Genomic DNA, 18,268 nt, shown 5'->3' on the forward strand with positions numbered 1-18,268 from the left:
CAACAATGCCCTTTGGGCCACAAGCACACATGTTTCTCCGCCCCAAAGAGAAATTTCCCTAAAAATCAACAATTTTGTATCTATTATATGGCCTATTCAGATGATCTTTGAAACCTTAGGGTTTTTTCTTTTAATTGCCATGAAACAATCTGCAAAGTCTACCATACAGAAACAAAATCAAGTGGGAGATTTCAATGTAAATAGATTTGATATTGATTTTACCCTTCTCAGGGAGTGCCTAGGAAGAAATAAAAAACCCAGGACTAAGCTGGTAATTATGGTAATATTCTGGGACAGAACTGTGGAATTCCCTCACAGAGAATTCCTCTCTTATTTGCCTCTTCTGTTTAAAAATGACTGGTTTATTATAATATTCAAGGTATTCTCATAAAAAGTAATATGCGTAGTGTTTCCAGCATTTTCCAGAAGCTGATTTGATTAAAAGGAACAGTAGCACTAGATTACTTGATGATAAATCGTAATAGATCAAATATTTTGGCTTGCATACATATGCATCTTCCTCCCCCCTCCTTCCCAGTTACTGAGGAATCAATAAATACCAGGCATGATGCCAGGCACCAGGGAGTTAGAGATGATTTGGCCATGATCTCTGTACCTCACAACGCCCACTGTATGCTGATAAAGCAAGGCCCCAAAACAGATCATTACAATGTGCTGTGGTTAAATGCATTGAGATGGAGAGTACAGCCACGGGCCACATTATGGCTTTTACTTTTAGGCAGAATGGAGCCACTAAAGAATGTTAGATAGATGTTCTTGCAGCAGCGAAGAAGTATAAATTTGAGGGGTTAGGACTGGAGGGAGGTAGACCAGTGAGGATGAGGCTCTGAGTTAGGTAGTAGTTATCGAATAGGAGGGAGGAGTTGAACTCCCATCAGTGGGTTTTGTGAGAGGCAGTCAGAAGCCAATTATTCAACACATATTTAGTGAGTCCCTCTCCGTGTCACACCCTCTCCTAGGTGAACAAAACAGACAGTATCCCTGCCCACCTAGACACTATGTCCTGGTGCCGTGCTATTCAAAGTGTGGTCCGAAGAAGACCGGTGCCAGTTCATGAACTTTTAATAGTTTGTGATGAGATAAGCACAGTTATTGAGAGTAAACATTTAGCAACTCTTATAGCAATTTGATATTGCTGGAAGACCCAAATGCATGATCATTTTCCTGTAAATTAATTTTCACTTTAATTTATAGGAGAATTGATCCATGAGAAATTGGAAATTAACAATAAAACCCCAAAACAATGTGTTCATCCCCAAAGATAGCCTGAGAAACACCACCTTAGTGGACTGCAATAGGCTGAAATGTGAGAAGTGGGTACAGAGTATAGAAAACCCCGTTGGGAGGTTTCCATGGGAAAGGGAAAAAACAGTGGCTGCTAGCCAGAGAGGGACCTTCTTATCTTGCCACAACTAAATTCCGGAGGAGCAAGGACAGATGGATTTCTAGAAAACCAGGATGCTAATATTTTCCTTCAGTTCCATGCAATTACTTACATATTCATGCTTAGAGAAAACCACCTTCGATTATGTTTACATGGGCATAATTTATGCCCTATGAGATACAGAAATACCATATATCCAAATATATAGGCTAAAGAGGTTTTCCTTGTAGGCTGTGGCTGATCAATTTCAGTCAGAATAGCAATATTACCCACTAATTCCATACCAACATACACACTCCCTTCCTGTCCTGGGTGTTATCAGGAGCTAGGCATGCAAGTGTTAGACCTAGACAGGTCCTGTGTTTATCTGTCATATTGGAAATTGGATATTTTGTTAGAAGAAGAACTGACACTAATGAAAATATAAGTTGCCATTTACTACCCAACACCACATGCAGGTTAATTAATAGGACACAAGGCCTGGAAGAAGCTAGCAATTTTCCACTTAGCTTTTGCAGATATTAGAACTAGATAGCATCATCAAATAACGCACATACACTCAGGCAATTTATAACTTTATGGTTGTGGGGGGAAAAAAACCACTGCTTCAAAATCCTTCACAATCCACTTATCCTAGAGCCAGAGATTGTTGGGTCCCAAGGTTCCTGTAAAGGTTATTACATTAACTTTCTATTTCTATAAATGATGACCAGAATCAATTTATAGCAAGTAGCAATCAACTTTTTTTTCTTCTTCGCTTCGCTGGAATACAAACTACATCTCATGGTTAAAACTTGTTAAGCAAATGCTCTCATAAAATTTTTCTCTTTTCAGAGGAAAAGCAAAACAAATCAGAAAACTTTACATGGGGTATGACCCATACCTCCTGTAGCAACTTATCTAATTTGTGCTGTAATTCAAGGAAGTATCGTGAGGTGATGAGACCCTGGTGGGATTTATCCAAGCAATCTCGAGCCAGTTCAATAATCTGATGGTGAGTGAAACTGAGCACTCCATCCGCAAGGGGAAGGACATGGTCAGGAGAGTAGCTGGTGATAATTTCCTTTAGTCGTTCTTCCATCTGAGCCGTGGCCTATTGAGAGCAGACACGCACACACAGATGTAATACAGGAAGTAGACATGTGGACAACTCAATCATCACATTCATCTTGCATTTTCAGGGACCTCCACAAATTATTAAATAGAAGTCTAGAAATCAAATTTGAAAGAAGCCTCACTTCTGTATGATACTATAATGGTGGATAATTGTCATGGTATATTTGTCAAAACCCACAGAATGTACAACACCAAGAGTGAATCCTAATGTAAACAAACTATGGACTTTGGGTGATAATTAGGTGTCAGTTAGGTTTATCGATTATAACAAATGGACCACTCTGGGGGCGGGGGGTCGTTGATGGGAGAGGGTTGTGTGTGTGTATGTGGGGCCAGGGAGTATTTGGGAATGCTCTATTTTTTCTGCTCAATTTTGCTGTGAATCTGAAACTGCTCTAAAAAATAAAGTCTATTTGAAAAAACAAAAAGAAGAAGAAGAGGAAGAAGCCTCACCATGTGGAAGAAAGATTTGAGGTATATAAGGGAAACTGAATAACCCAGGGTGATAATTACTTCTTTTCTATGCCCTATCAAATATAAATTGGCCCATGTAAGTTTCTTCAAATAATTCAATATCTGGTGAAGTGTTAGGCTTTCATTTCAGATCCTGGGCTTTTTCAGATAGATCATCAAAAATACCAAATAGCTCTGTTTTTACCTATTCAAATATCAGGACTGTTGCTAGAGTTACACACGGGGGGGGGCCAAGAGTTTGTTTTCTTGGCTATGTTTTAATGTACCAGGAACAAGTATCTTACCAACTTCAACTTTTTCTCAAAAAACTTCTTCATGTGCAAAAGGCCCAAGGGATTTCCTTGGTAACACAAATCTAAAATTTCCTTTCCAGTTTTCATTTCATTCCTGTGATCCCCTAATGCTTAACCAAATTCCTGGCTTCCATTAATTGTTTATGAGGGGAGACTCCCTCTGCCTCCTGCTCCCCTCTAAGTCCTAACCAGTATTAACTAGTATAGTCAGGACCTGTTCCTCTGGTGGACAAGTGACATGTAAGAAATAGCTAAAATGGCTTTAACCAATGACATCAATGTCGGGTTCACCACAAATAAGAAGTCCTCTACTCTTGATTTATGAAACCAAAGATTTCCTTTTGTTCTCTTGCCTATGGCTACAAAGGCAGTAGGGGAGGAAAGGGAACAAAATGGAGAGGGCGCCTTCTCCCAAATGCATAGGAACGCTGGTGGAAAAGCCATGGAAACGAGGTGACTGGGCTATCCGACAGCAGCTCCGTGCAGCCAGGATGTCTGGCAACAATCTTCACGAAGTCCTCTCTGGCTCAATTCAAATTCCTTTTGCTGGTCTAATGGGGAACACTGCAACTGAAGCTTCTCTTCTAAATTAATAGGCTTAGACATATAATTGCTAAAGGGATAGGAAGTCGCAGAAAAGAAAAATTAGGTAAAAAAAAAAAAAAAAGCTTTCGTGACATACCAGTCTTACAGGCTTTTGAGGAAGAAATTAGTCTCTGCCTGACAATACAGCAGCAGGCCCAGCACATGGACACAAGGAGCGCGTGGGCCTAGAGCCGCTCTCCCTGTAGCACCTCACCAGGCCCCCCAGTGGGTGCTACAACTGCAGGATTCACTGTACAGCTGGCTCAGCACACAGAGTGTGGCTAGTTCTCAGCAGTTTTTAAAAACGTTTAGAGATTTTATCTTTCCAAGCAAGCTACGGTGCTGTTGTATGCAAGCCACTACTGGGTTGGACCATTACTTCCCACAACAAAACCCCCTTACAGATGCTAACCCCATGTTGCTGTTTGTTTAGATGCTAGGAATCTTCAATTCGATTTCTTACCTTTGGGAACCTTTCTTTGTAGACATGGTTCATCATAATTATTTCATGGTCACAGCAGGCGGGAGAACGTCCAGGGCTGCAAAGAGAAGCAAATTAGCCTTCTAAACTTGCTACAGCGTGAAATGGAAATAAGCTTTTTATTTATAAACAATTGGTGGCATCAAAAGTACTATGCAACCTTTGTAAGAAAAGTATATTAGGTAATAAACTACAAAATCAGTCATTAGTACACGAGTACACATAATACCCAGAAACACAGAGATGCCCTGAATAGGATTCAGGAAAGAAAGCTCCAAAAGAGAAATGCCATTAATTAATTACAGTTATAAGATAAAACTAGTTCACAATACATTCTTAAATTGAAATTATATTCTGTATGTAGCATGCACTTGTGCAGTTCTGGGAACCAACTAATGAAGTACCATAAAATAAAACAGGGTAGTCACACACAACAAGACCCAGGACGCATTGACTGGTGTAATTTCACACTTTCATCATACACCTGCAGTCTGCCACGTGCCACTCAAGAGGTTTGAGAGTCTTCCATGGCACAGGTGTCACCACTGAAATCCACTTTCTAGCCTAGCAAACATTTATTTAGGATGCTGAGGTAGGCACTGCGGACAACGCACAACAGAGGCAGGCAGCTGTTGTGCATTTATCTTTATTGTGGCAGTAGGTTCACCCTCCTTCCTAGTGGTATACAGTTGTGCAACTTCAGTGTGAATATTCATGTTCCCAGGAGGTTATAGCTTGCACTAGATATCCTAGGAACTGCTTTCATAAAACCTAAAAGGGCACCTGAGTGATAAAATATAATGCCATTAAATCAATTTGTATAATTGGTCTTTTAATCCATGTTTCCAAATAATCTAACACATCTCACAATTACCCAGGATGGCTATATTTACTATCAGTTTATGATACTAAGAAAGGTACAAAGGGGAAACCCTTCTCAGTAAATGTTGATATTCAACTGAACATCTGACCAACTATTTTTTACAATAAAGCCTTAATATATCAAAGTACACCAATTCTATAGCATCAGGATCTCATACTGCAGTGGACCTGGAGATGGGCTGCCCTGATTCCCCTGCAGAGAAGGACCTGTTGTCCCAGCTGCTGGGACTACAGGAGCCTTCAGCTGTCAGTCTCTTCAGGCATGGCCTCAGTGGCAGAGTTACCTAACTCAAGGCCACATCCTTCCCAGGATACTACATCCAGTGACTGAGGTGGGTTACAAAGGAAGGGCCGTTTGGCCCAGAGGGATAACTCTGATGGGTCATGTCATCCCCAGAGAATGCTGTGGGGTCTGAAGCAGCTGTTGGGTCTGTACTGTAGCTAGATTTCTCCCTCTGACCAATCCTGCTTCCTTTCCTCCTCTCCCCTCCACAGGTGTTGGTCCCGAGCCCTCCCTAATAAACATCCTGATCTCTGTTTTAGACTCTGCTTTCTGAAGAACCAAACTGTGATATGTATCATTTTTTGAAACACGGTCAAAATAAAACTGGCTGTACTCAGGGTCAAATGGACAACATTTGGCATCCACAAAATTCAAGGGACATAAACTTCTGGAGAAAGTAGGACTTATGATGAGAAGACAGACTGAAAGATCTGGGTTTTTAAAAAGTGGCATCTGAATTCCACATCTGAATCTGAATGTGCTATTCTTCTTTTGCAGCCAAGCTTCTCCCTCTTAAAATATTAACTGCTCTTGCATCCTAATTAGTTTATCTTGAAATTTTCAATGGCTAGAAGGTTTTATCGGTGGTCCCTTTAGTCCGTCGTGACTACTGACACTACAGCAATTAGCAAATTGTGAGAATTTAGAAGAAAATTAATAAGATGCCTTTCAATGGTAATTAACAGTATCATGTGTAGATGGAAAAATCGCATTATTATTTATAGCAGTTCACAAATCATTTAACACATGTGTGAATCAGAGGACCAGAAGTCTTCCCTTGAAATGGTTGAAAAGAGATAATGCAACTAAGTAACATTTTTCAAGCAGCTCTACACACCTCAGGCTTCGGGAACGGGGGCGCATGGGGGTGTTCCTGCATCTGTTTTCCGTGGCGATGCTTTCAGTTGTGCAAAAATGTTTCGATAAGAAGTGTAATTCATCTGGCGTTGGTTGGTATGGTAACTGATGCAACTTCTCCTGGGAGGAACAGGATGACTAAAAGAAACCGAAATGAAGTTATATGACTACCTCAAAAAGACATTCTTCAGATGAATAACGAATCTGCGATCAAAGCACTAAACTTCGATGTACCACCATTTTATATTGTTCCTTTTTCATGTTATAATTACGATAACTAGTGCCTAAACGTATACCTTGATGTTTTCCCTGGGTGGTCAACTGGCTTCCATAGTTCATCTCATTTGTCTATAAAACAATTTCCCAAAAAGATAGTTTTCTATCTGGAGAAAACACAGGCTCTGAAAATGGATAGGACCCAGTCAAAGCCAAAGGAAGAAAGCGACAAGTGGAATGAGAATTTGGGTGCCTTAAACGACAGATTAGTTCTCAACTGATTATGGTTCCCTCACTTCTACTGCTGTTCACAATCAAACACTGTGACTTTTAGGTAAGTAACATGAAATGAATTCTACAATGTGTGATCATAAGTAAAGTAATGAGATCTCTCTTTACGAAGCATGCTATCTTTTGATGCAATTGCCATCGATATGTGCCCTGGGTATAAAGGAGAAGAGAAGAAGATATTTTTCTGAATGACGCCATTGTTTTAAAATAGTTGGAATTTTTTTCCCTCTCTTCTTTGGCTAAGACTACTTTTTTCTTTTTTGTGTCTGAGGAAGGTTGTCCCTGAGCTAACATCTGTGCTAATCTTCCTCTATTTTGTATGTGGGACACCTCCACAGTGTGGCCTGATGAGTGGTGTGTATGTCCGCGCCCAGGATCCAAACCCATGAACCTCGGGCCGCCGAAGCAGAGCACGGGAACCTAACCACTATGGCACCGGGCCAGCCCCACCTTTTTCTTTTTAACAGCTTTAGTGGTGGTGAAGTTTTTTATTCCTTGGGTATAGATTTGCTTTTTTGAAAACTATTGCTCAATCCTTGGAGAAAGATAAGGTAGAAAAGGTGAATGGCTAAATAACACTGCTTTTAATCCATCTGAGAAATATAACTACAAAGCAGAGCTATGTTTTGCTGTTATGTACATAACTGGGCTGTTATGTACAGTATGGAGATCATGTTACCTTTCTAAAATGTGAAAATTAATTCCAAAACATCCCAGGCTCCAGAGTTTCACATGAGGTATTATGGACCTGTTCTTGCACGAGGACGACACTAAGAGACTTGAGGAGAGTGGCTCCCTCTGTGAAGGGAGTGAGGATAAAGGGACTGGGTGGGAAGGGCTTTAGCGGTACCTTTAACATTTACTAAACAAAATAAAAATGCATTTTAAAAATAGCTGTAGCAAACGTAACAAAATGCTAATGTGTTAACTCTAAGAAGAGAATACTGTGGTTACACGATATATATAGCCACATAACTGACCTCCACAAAGAAGGTGCCCCATGCTTACTGACGGGGAGGATGTTAAACTGAATGATGCAGTGGTCTAAGTAAGCATTACAACCTTCACAGTATTAAAGAAGTGAGGAGGCAAGGAGCTTCCCTGGGAAGAGAGCTTCTTTCGTCTCAGTTGGAACAAGCAAGGTATAAAGAAGAACAGGGTGACACCAAACCCAAGTGACACCAGGACGGGTCTACAGCACTGGGAACAAGTGCAGGCCAGCAAAGCATCCTGGGGATTCAAAAGGCGTCAAATGGGGCCCTAAAAGTGAGTTGACATTGCACAACAGAGAAGCCCAAGGTTCAGGTTCAGCCGAGGTCAGGGACTCGGAGGACCTGCAGCGCCAGCGGAGCGAGCTGCCAGGACAGCAGAGGCTCCAGGGGCTGTCCGCAAGGCCTCACGCACTTACTGAAAGGACAGCTCCACTCGTCCAAACATCTTGGAATACCACTTTCACAAGAGTTTCAAGAATGAGTTTGGGACTTTCCCAATAAACTGAGTCTCATTACTTTATATTTCTAGCGTGTTCTCTAAGTATGGTGCCAGTGAGTCTCATCACACAACTCGTTTGCATACGACTTTTGACTATATCATAAATCAAACCCACTTCCAGAGAGTGAAGATTTATACAAAACAATGTGCTGCTAGTTCTCAAGGCAATGAGAAGAGTTCCAAAAACTGTTATGAATAATGATATCATTCAAACAAGCACTTAGTCTCTCGAGACAACCATTTTGTAAAGGACAGTACTCATATGCATGCATAATTTTCTACTTGTTATTTATTAAAAGTAATATCATTTTATGGCCATACCACATATTTCTAGATATTTATATTCTTATTTCCATTCTTTCCCTCAGCAGAAAATCATCTCTCTAGTAAGAAATATATGGAGGAATGTCCTCCCACTGCTGCAAATCCATATTACTTAAGATTAAAAATTATGATCTGAGCAAAATTTGAAGTTAAAAGAAGTTGCAATACTGAATATTCTCTGGAAGGAATGATTAACTTCATATGACCAAATGTTTCCAATTTCAGAACACAGCATTTTTAACACTTGCCAATTTTGCAGTTTCCATAATATCCAAAGGAGAAAGACCTGGAGTTTGCATTTCAACATGAGCAGTCCTGGAATTCAGCTAACAACACAATCATCTGTAAAACTTAAGCTATATTTTTAAAGTGGTTGTAATTTTATTTGCACATATTCTGTATTTTTATTTAGAAAATAACTAAAATGCATTTCTGATCGGCCGAATGATTAATAGTTAACCCAGAAAATGAGAATCTAAGAGTGATTCAGATTAGACTTAGAAAAGAAGAAAATGCAACTACTAAGCAGTTTTGCACAATTTCTGCCCTAATATTTACAGGACAAGAACACAAAGAAACTGAAGGAAATGAGAAATAGCTTTTCAAATTTTTGCTCATCATTTCTATCAAAAACCAACAAGAAGAAAAGATAGCTGAACTTTGTGCAATGGCACCTATACTCCACAAATTTCACAGTTCCTTATGTCTTTTGGCAAAAAGAGTAATTTTGAAAGCTAAAATTTCATTTTGAAGGGAAAAATAGGAATATGAGATCAACAATTACATGACATCATCTTCTTCAATAAAATAAATACTCCAGAGAAAAGCTGTCTTACCTTTGGTCAGAAGCTGTTAGAAACACAGAATATGTGTGTGTGACTAGCAATTGTCTCAAGAGACTTCTTTTAGGCACGTATGGAAGTCAAGGACAGCAATGATTCCATTATGACAGATGGCCAGGTCAGGCTTATTCATTATAAAGTATGTTTTAAGAAATACCATGTAAACTCCTTAAAAAGAGCCAAGGGCCCGGGGTCTAGACCACTTACTATATTCTTATTGGTAAAACAAGGGGCTTGGAAAACAGCCCCTCAGTTTATTCTCTTTGTCTCACATTTTTGATCCATAAAACGAAGAAAATAATGGCAGCCACCTGATACGGTTATGTTGCTAGGATTAAAAGAGTCAATGTATTGTAAGTAGTTAGACTAGTGCCTAGCACATAATAAATGTTTATCCAAAAATTGTTTTTTAAAATTATTTGTATCAGACGAGGTCTGATTCTATATAGCTCACCCCTTTTTTTATAGATTTACTTTTTAAAATGGTATATGATTTACTAGTTAGAGATGGAAAGAAGAAAGATCCTGCACTCTCCCCCATTTTTCTTGCCAAAGAGAAATTTCTGTATTCAAACTATAATAAAGTTTGACTGAAGGGTAAAGCAAGGTGGTACAGTTGAAATAAAAAAGAATTTGGATTCAAGAGAAGAAATAAATTTTGAGCATGGAGATGCCGAAGAGTCCGGGAAGAACAATAATTAAAATTTAGACAGTTACTTTTTTTTCTTTCTGGTGAATCAGTTTTAGCATTCGTTTTCACACTGTGGTTGTCCATATTTTCAACATCTAAAATATGGGTCAATAACCAATGATGGTTACTGACACAATAACCAACGGTGACTTTACTGTTATTCAGTGACAATTTTATCCCCTGAAGCCACTGAGGAGTTTTAAGCATCCTTTCCTTATGTGAGGCTGGTGCGCCACTGAAACTACTCAAGGATGTCAGGATGTTTCCCAAAAATGATCTAAATGAACAAAAAACCGACATACCACAACAAAATGCAATAATGGACAGGAAAACAAATTACCTCTCCTCAGTAAAATACTATGAGGAGATGGTAAAAGTAATCCAGCAGATTTTAACAAGTCAGTTTTAAAGGTGCTGTAGAAAACCCACACTATACTGCGTCTAGAATTCTGGAAATACAAAATGTAAGGCAGTGGAGATACCAGGTTGAGCTCATAAATTTAACTATAGTTTCTTTCAAGTCAAGTATTATTAAGCGGCTGAATCTATAGGCTTAGCACAGCGCTGGGGTCTGTGAGAAGCAAGAGCTGGACAGCCCTACACAATAAACCAGAGAGTTTGAAAAAATGGAGACGAAAATGAATCAGAAGGGGCTCTAAAATCATCAGGTCCCCATTCCTGGCTGGTACAAGAGCATTCAGACCACTCCATTAGGTATCCATTGAACACCTACAATATACCAGATCTTTCTAAATGACCACTGACTTCTAAAGCTCTGCAGAGACAGATATCCAACAACTTCACCACTTTAACTGAGAAAGCATATATCTAACCTACTGAATCATTTCCAGGAATTGCTAGGGCTCTTGTTGAACTGTTACAGTTTGGGGCAAGAGTATCTTTCTTCCTCTATTCCATTTTCATGGTTTCATCTTGTCTCTTTATTTATCTTAAGTACTACTAAGTTCTTTTAATCTCTCCTTAAAGCTCTTACCTAGAAGTCACAGACAAATTTAAGGCTTGCCAAAATAAATAAACCCTGCATCTAAGCCACACAAGAAAAAAAGACCCAGGCCATCAAAGTTTAATGGCATTTTCAGTACTAATCTCACTGGCGTGGAACCAATGCAATGAAACCAGATTGCATTTTCCCCCCAAAACAACAAATGGTATTAAAACAAAAGCTCCCAATCTTCTCCAAACTTGTGATCGTGGGACTTACTCAATTTGTGCACCAGAGTTTAAAAGCTTGAAGCAAAAGTATGTCCTTTTTATGTTTGTCGGCTCATCATTTGACATGTAACTTATTCAGAGCGGCAGACACACAGAATTTATCTTCTCCTTCCTACCAGGAAACACCCAGAGAAAACGCAGCCTGTGTAAGAACTCTGTGGTTGTGAGGGAGAGGAAAGAAGTCAGGCACTTACCGAGACCGTGGAGCTGGGCGTGTTTGTCCCATAGCCAGAGGAGGGGAGAGAAGCCAGGGACCAGCGGCGTCCATCAGTCCTATTGAGAAAGGGAGATTAGCTTAGGCTAGCACTGGAGTACTGTTACCCCGGAACCCCAGGGAGACCGAGTATTCTCAGTCAAACGATCGACACAAACAGTCAGTGAGGATATGGCAATGCTCAGCAAGGACTAGGGTAAACAAACATTATACAGCAGGTTGACTTTTATTTAAACTGAATCAATACACCCAAACAAGTAGAAAGTGAATGGGTTGATCCATATTATTGATCTCTCACTAACACACTTTGACAAAATGAATACCAGGGATAATTACAATGGTCAGACTCAGCAGATTCAAATGAATAAAAACAGAACGGGAGGAGGAAAACCACTCTTATCTGGAAACTGATAACTGGGGCCATGATCTTTGGAAAGGCCTGAACTCCCAGCATGGTACAAGAGCCTGTGGGGACTTCCACTGCATCCTAAAGACCTTCTGCCTATTATTTTCAAGGGAATAGTTCCAGTCAGCACACCTAGGGAAGAAGGGATCAGTGGGCTCATGGCTGGCTCAAGCCTTAAGTGGCAAATAACTTCAGCACTAGGAAAGCGACTGACCTTATGCTCAGAATCTCTTAAGAGTTCCTGCCTTCTGACATGACCTGGCTTTATAAAGCGTTGCAGCAAAAGCCTCTGGCAGGGTTTATGACTATGAAGCCCAGTTCTGGGCAGTGACAGCAGGGGCAGAATGAAAATTCTCCACTAGTGATAGAAGCTAATGCAAAGAGTAGAGCTGTCTGCCCCAGTCATCGAGGCAAAGCTGTGAGGAGTCTTGAAGAGAGCGGTTTGTATCTCCAAATGATGACAGAATGGGTAGCTTCTGGGTTTTGAATTCAGGTCATTACAAGGGCCTCAGAAGAGTTAATGAAGTAGTGGAGATCATACTGTCGCCAAGAGAAGGGGACAGAAGAAAGCAAATTTTCTGAAATCTCTGGCCTTCCAGAGAATTTCCAGCAATTTCGAGTAAGACTGTGTCTTCAAAATCACATGACGTTGCAAAGACAAATACATGCACATTTGCCAAGGGGGAAAAATGGAAAAAACACACTTTATAAAGAGCTATAGTGCATTCTTAGATGGAGTATCATACGTAGACTCTGTAATTCATGAGTACATTAATTTACCAAGTGAGAGATAAGAATGGACCAAATTTAGTACAGACATATTCATAATAAGTTGAAGTCAGAGAATTCAATAGCATTAGACTTGAAGTTGAGAAATGTCACAATTAGATGTTCACGTAAAAAACTGACATTTTAGCCTAAATTACATTCAAGGGAAAATATAATCATAGGCTACCATAGATGTTGCGTCTAATAAATGCAAATGGTCCACAAAGACAAATGCAGAAATTCAAGTGGACAAAGCACAGAAGTACTACAACGTTAAGATTTTAATAAAATTTACCTGTCATTTCTGTGACCATGATTGAAGTACAATTGATTCAAGTATGTTTTTAAAAAAAGAAGCGAAATAAGATGTTTGTAAATAGATCAGATAAAATGAATGAGGAGAATTAAGCCATATAGTCTTTAAAAATACTTTTAAACAATTGAAAATGTTAAAGATTTAAGAAGAAAATAATTATAATAACATGCATATAAAGACATCTGACTATCAATTAAATAGACACAGATTGGCCTTATTTGGCTACTTATGAAAGACTTAAAAACTCATGCCTGTACTTTATAAACACCTCCAATATTTAAAAGTAAAAAAAAAGGATATGATTTTAAATGAATTATTCAGTCCATTTAATAGCAATTATCAGAAACTAGTCTCTGGAAAGAGTGAGGGACACAATTTCCCCCTCTGTGACTTCGTTTTGTGATTCATTAGCTCTCCTTTCCCTCAGGTATCAATAAACATATTTCAGATGAATGAACAATTTCAAGAAGAGACATGCTCTTATTAGTTCTGAAGCATAAATTACATTTGCTTACTCCAGAAAACACACAACTAGAAAGGTGTTTAAAGAAGAATGTGTTCAGTACTCTGTGTAGCCACAGACCAGAAATAAATTATGTTTTATAAGGTTCCCTAAGTTGTCCGTGTCTATTTACTCAAATGGAGCACATAGGACCATTGCATTTTCATTACCATGACAACCACACATAAGGAGTTACTATATATGCTATATACAGTACTTACAGAAGAGCATGCCCTTTTTTCAAGAAAGCTATCACACAAGTGCAATTTGGATCCAATAATAATGTTGTCTTTTCTTTGCAGTAGCTATCAATAAAATGTTATCTGAACGCAAGACTACATTCTTGCCAAAACAAGGTTTTTTGAAAAGAGTATTTTCTTTGTGGGTGGAAATATCAATGTTACACTAAATGAAAAAGTAAGAAGGGAAAAACACCTGATGGGAACACAGGATACAAAGAGATTGGCAAAAAAACATCATTACAATACCACTCACAAAACTTCAGATTAATATGGTATACAAGAAAGAAAGAAGGAAAAGTCCCCACATCAACCTGGCTATTATAACTATATAAAGAGGAAGTAGATTTCTTTATTTAATTGTCATAGTCACCTGGCGTGATACATTTTATATTCCAGCTGGTACTGGAACAAGTTGAATGATACTAATATAATGTAACCAACTAAAGAGTAATTCTGCCCACTGGAACTCGACAACTGTCTGATGATCCGAAACCAGCAGGCAAGTTTGTTCTGGTAATTTGCTTGTGAAAACATATTCTGAGATTTAACCTGGTAAATATCACCTAGGCAACTAGGAGACATCCATGGCGTATTTTCAGGGCTCTATATTTTCAATGAAAGTGAAAGCAAGTTATAATGCAGAAACCTTTGCAACTTGTGGGAAAGGCAGAACAACATTATGATGCCCATCTTACGACCAAGAAAAGAACCTTAAGGAACTCCACAATGAGATGGATTGTAAATCTATCACAGTTATTAGCAAAGGAAAAATATGTTTCCTTGCTCCAGACAAAATCTGCTATACTACCATGCTCATTTTCATCCTATTATTTTAACTCAATATTAAAAAGTTAACTTGATGATTTTACTCTCAAATATGTATTAGATAGTATGGAAAGCAAGTGTGTGTTGTCCTATTTTCCAGAATAAAATTAAGCTATCACATACAGGGGAAGTCTACTGGGGGAGTGTTATCACACGGCATAAGTAAAATCAGAAAAGATTACTAAGCTTTAACTTTATCCCTTCACCCAAGAATAATTTTTAAAACAGGGCAATCTCTCCTCTGTTGGACTAAATACACAAAATATTAGAATGTGGGAGTCTCAAAATGGCGTTACTTCCTAAAGGCTCAGAGATGCATACCAAATGGAAGGAAATGGAAACCCATGAGTGAAATTTCTGTTTCCTGAATGAAAATCAACTTTAAAATGGAAAAGAAAGACCCCAGATGTTAAATAAAAATATGCCAATTTGAGTTTTCATAGCAAATACAGGGTTCTGCTTACATGAATAAAAGTTTAAATAGATGATCACTCACGTCCTAATCTAAATTAATACTTTTTGAAGAGTGTGGAGGGAGTTCCATCTGGAAATTCATGCAAAATGAACTAGAGGTCTCCTGTGATAATCTTCTGTCACGGTTTATGGTTTATTGTCAAAAATTAACATGCCTGGGGAGTTGTGTATTTTTTTATAGCATAGAAACCAGATTCGTCTGTCCTCCAGTCACCTACTTAATTATTAGATTCTCTTCATTTTTATAAATCTGATAGGATTAAGAGACTATGATTTCTGTCATGTTTAAATGCATGCTGTAATGAGATTTGCCTTTTTCTTACTACTTAAAGTAATTAAATGCATTCGCTTTTTTTAAAGAGCTGTGTTTAAAGACTATGGTGAGCTCTTGTTTATCAATTTTTATAATATTTTCTTTTTCACTTAGAATACTAGCACCATCATGAATTAATAGTCATTGGACAAACACAGGCTTTGTAAGATCAGTTAATTTTCACATTTCTTTACAGTGCTTAAAATGAGGACTAAAAGAATAAAAATTGGAATTGGGGAAAATCAGCGTGTGGGTCTCAAGAAGTTCCTTGGAGAGCACATCTTAATTACTCTTGTGCCCTTCCCGTGGTGGAGGCCCGGCCCCTTACACACGTGGGCATCTACCATATGGTGGGCAATGTGTGATGTTTACAAGGGAAGCTTTCCTGAGAATTCTGGAAATGTGGCAAACAGATCCTTTTCTCTGGATTTAGCAATATAAAACACTAAACAAAAAGCTATGAGGACACTGCAGGCTTTGGTAGTTAGCAGCATCGTTAAATCTATTTTTTTTAAACCTATCATTGTGTCTTTATTAAGTGCTATTTTAATCTACTTCAAGGTATGGTTAGGTCTCTGAGGAAAATTTAGCAGAGATCTGGGACATTCAGTCCATAAACCAAATTAGTCCTGAATATTCAGAGACCTAGCTGGAGATTTGTTTTCCCTGTGTTTTCCCTGGGCAGAAGAGGACAGGGTAGATTTATATATATATATGAGAGGGATGACGGAGGCCAGGAAGCTGAAGGTTTGAATATGACAGGGTGGAGGATTAATTCCACACGCAGGACACAGAAGAGGTGCCTGTGTAGACTCCTCTGACTTGGCAAAACCACAGATGATCCAGAACGGAAAAGTCTTAACATTAGATCACATGCCCACTATCCTCAGAACAACAACCACACTTCTCAACTCAGTGACCCAGATATGAGACATAGATATCTTTGATATTTGGGCTCCATTTCTAACTAGGAAAGGAAGAGATAACATAAACCATCCTATAGTTCACACATGGCTTTATCTCAAGGGGATCACTAAATTGCTGGCTTGATGCTCTCCAGTAAAGGAGCATCTTAGAGTTTATTATTTCTTGTGATCCCAAGAAAGACCATTAAAAAAAATGTATTTCAACAACAACAAAACCAATTGTACCAGGACACAAAGATAAATCAAGTCCTTATAATACAAGTTCAGATAATTCAGTAAAAATCTGTTGAGCATCAAGCATGTGCAAGGCACTGCACTATGGAGGCGAGAAAAGATGGAAACAGTCATTTCCTGCCCTCATGGGAGCCCACCATCTAGTTGAAGGATCATGAGAGGTACAGATAACTCTACCATGAGGCAGAAATCATCATTAAAACTGTTATAGCAGGAGTGTTTATAACAAAGTTCTGCAGTTGCCTAAAGCTATCTTTGGCGGGGGAGCTTCAGAGAAAGTCCTATATGATATCAAGGAGCAGGACCTCACAAAGGAGAAGGGGCGGGGCTGGGATTCTCTACATAGCTCTTTATTATTCCACTCACCAAAGGCCCTTACCTTCGTGCAAATGAAAAATGGGCTGAGGCACTGGGGGAGAAATTTCTTGGACTATCTTGAGGGCTATTTCCTGTAGAGAGAAAGAAGAGAAAAATTTACAACATGCTTTTGTATTTTTATCATTATCCACATCCAGAATCTTCTTCTCTTTAGTAATAAGTTTCTGTACACTTTTGTAAAATGTCCATCTCCCGGAAAATGTTTTAGTTTTACTTGAAGCAGGGATTAGGGTGTGTGTGTGGGGGGGGGGGGGCGCGTGAGCTCCAGCACAGCTTTCCAAGTGTGCAAGATATATGCATAAACACATCCACCTCCAACACCAACCAGCAGTCTTCCATATATTCAACAATTTAAATAGTTCAGTCCTATAGAATAACAAATACACAGTCACGTGCTGTATAATGAGGTTTCAGTCAACGACAGACCACAGATACAATGGTGGTCCCATAAGATCAGTACCCTATAGCCTAGGTGTGTGGTAGGCTATACCATCTAGGTTTGTGTAAGTGCACACATGCTTGTACAGTGACAAAATCGCCTAATGACGCATTTCTCAGAACATATTCCCGTTGTTAAGCGGCACATGGCTGTACAACTGTTTTGGTTCTTGCTCTTTCAGATGTTAACATTTCCGACAGCAGGATGGATGGGGAAGTATATGGTTCAACGTGAGGTGGGGGGAGGGGGAGACAGCCTTAGTATTTTTTATTTATGGAAACATTAAAGTCTGAGTTCTTGAAAATAAATCCTCATATTCCAAAGCACACATTTTAAAGGTAGAAATGTCAGAACTAGTCGTAAAACACTGGGAAGAACCCAGCAGTTTGGACCTATTTCTAAAATGACCCAGCTCTATTTCAGCACGGCCAGAGTGGCCCAGCAAACTTAGCCCTCACCAAGACTTCCGTCAATAGTCCCTCTGTGCCTTAGCAGCTGGGCTGTGACTGGCCAGGCAGCCTTTGAAAGCCACAGCCACACAAAGGCTGGCTGGCAGAGGGTGTTCTCCCTGAGTCCTTCTGAGGTGGGTGGAGCCCAGATTGCTCACTATAAGTTGGCAACTTCTTGGGGGCTTGTTACTTTTTCTATCAGAACACTCAACCTGCTGCTGATCACCGAGAAAGCTCGGCAGGCAGCTGGTGCGGGGAAGTTCAGGACACTGCAGACCGCCCTGCCTCCCTCTGCATGTTTCATTAGATGGGCAGAA

General features: G+C 39.3%; 1 protein-coding gene across 19 annotated transcripts in view; it reads right to left on the reverse strand.

The window, feature by feature from the left end:
- Positions 1-18,268, reverse strand: part of MAST4 (microtubule associated serine/threonine kinase family member 4) — a 576,955-nt gene that overhangs the window by 58,717 nt on the left and 499,970 nt on the right. For all 19 annotated transcript variants that reach the window (XM_070586853.1, XM_070586850.1, XM_070586852.1 and 16 more), the window contains 5 exons: positions 17,065-17,134; positions 11,660-11,738; positions 6,358-6,515; positions 4,337-4,412; positions 2,289-2,498 (listed from right to left, as the gene is read on the reverse strand). In XM_070586853.1, coding sequence (XP_070442954.1) covers positions 2,289-2,498; positions 4,337-4,412; positions 6,358-6,515; positions 11,660-11,738; positions 17,065-17,134 — 593 coding nt within the window. The remainder of the gene's footprint in view (positions 1-2,288; positions 2,499-4,336; positions 4,413-6,357; positions 6,516-11,659; positions 11,739-17,064; positions 17,135-18,268) is intronic.

Source organism: Equus przewalskii, chromosome 20 (genome assembly GCF_037783145.1).
Source record: "Equus przewalskii isolate Varuska chromosome 20, EquPr2, whole genome shotgun sequence".
Classification (NCBI taxonomy): Eukaryota; Metazoa; Chordata; class Mammalia; order Perissodactyla; family Equidae; genus Equus; species Equus przewalskii.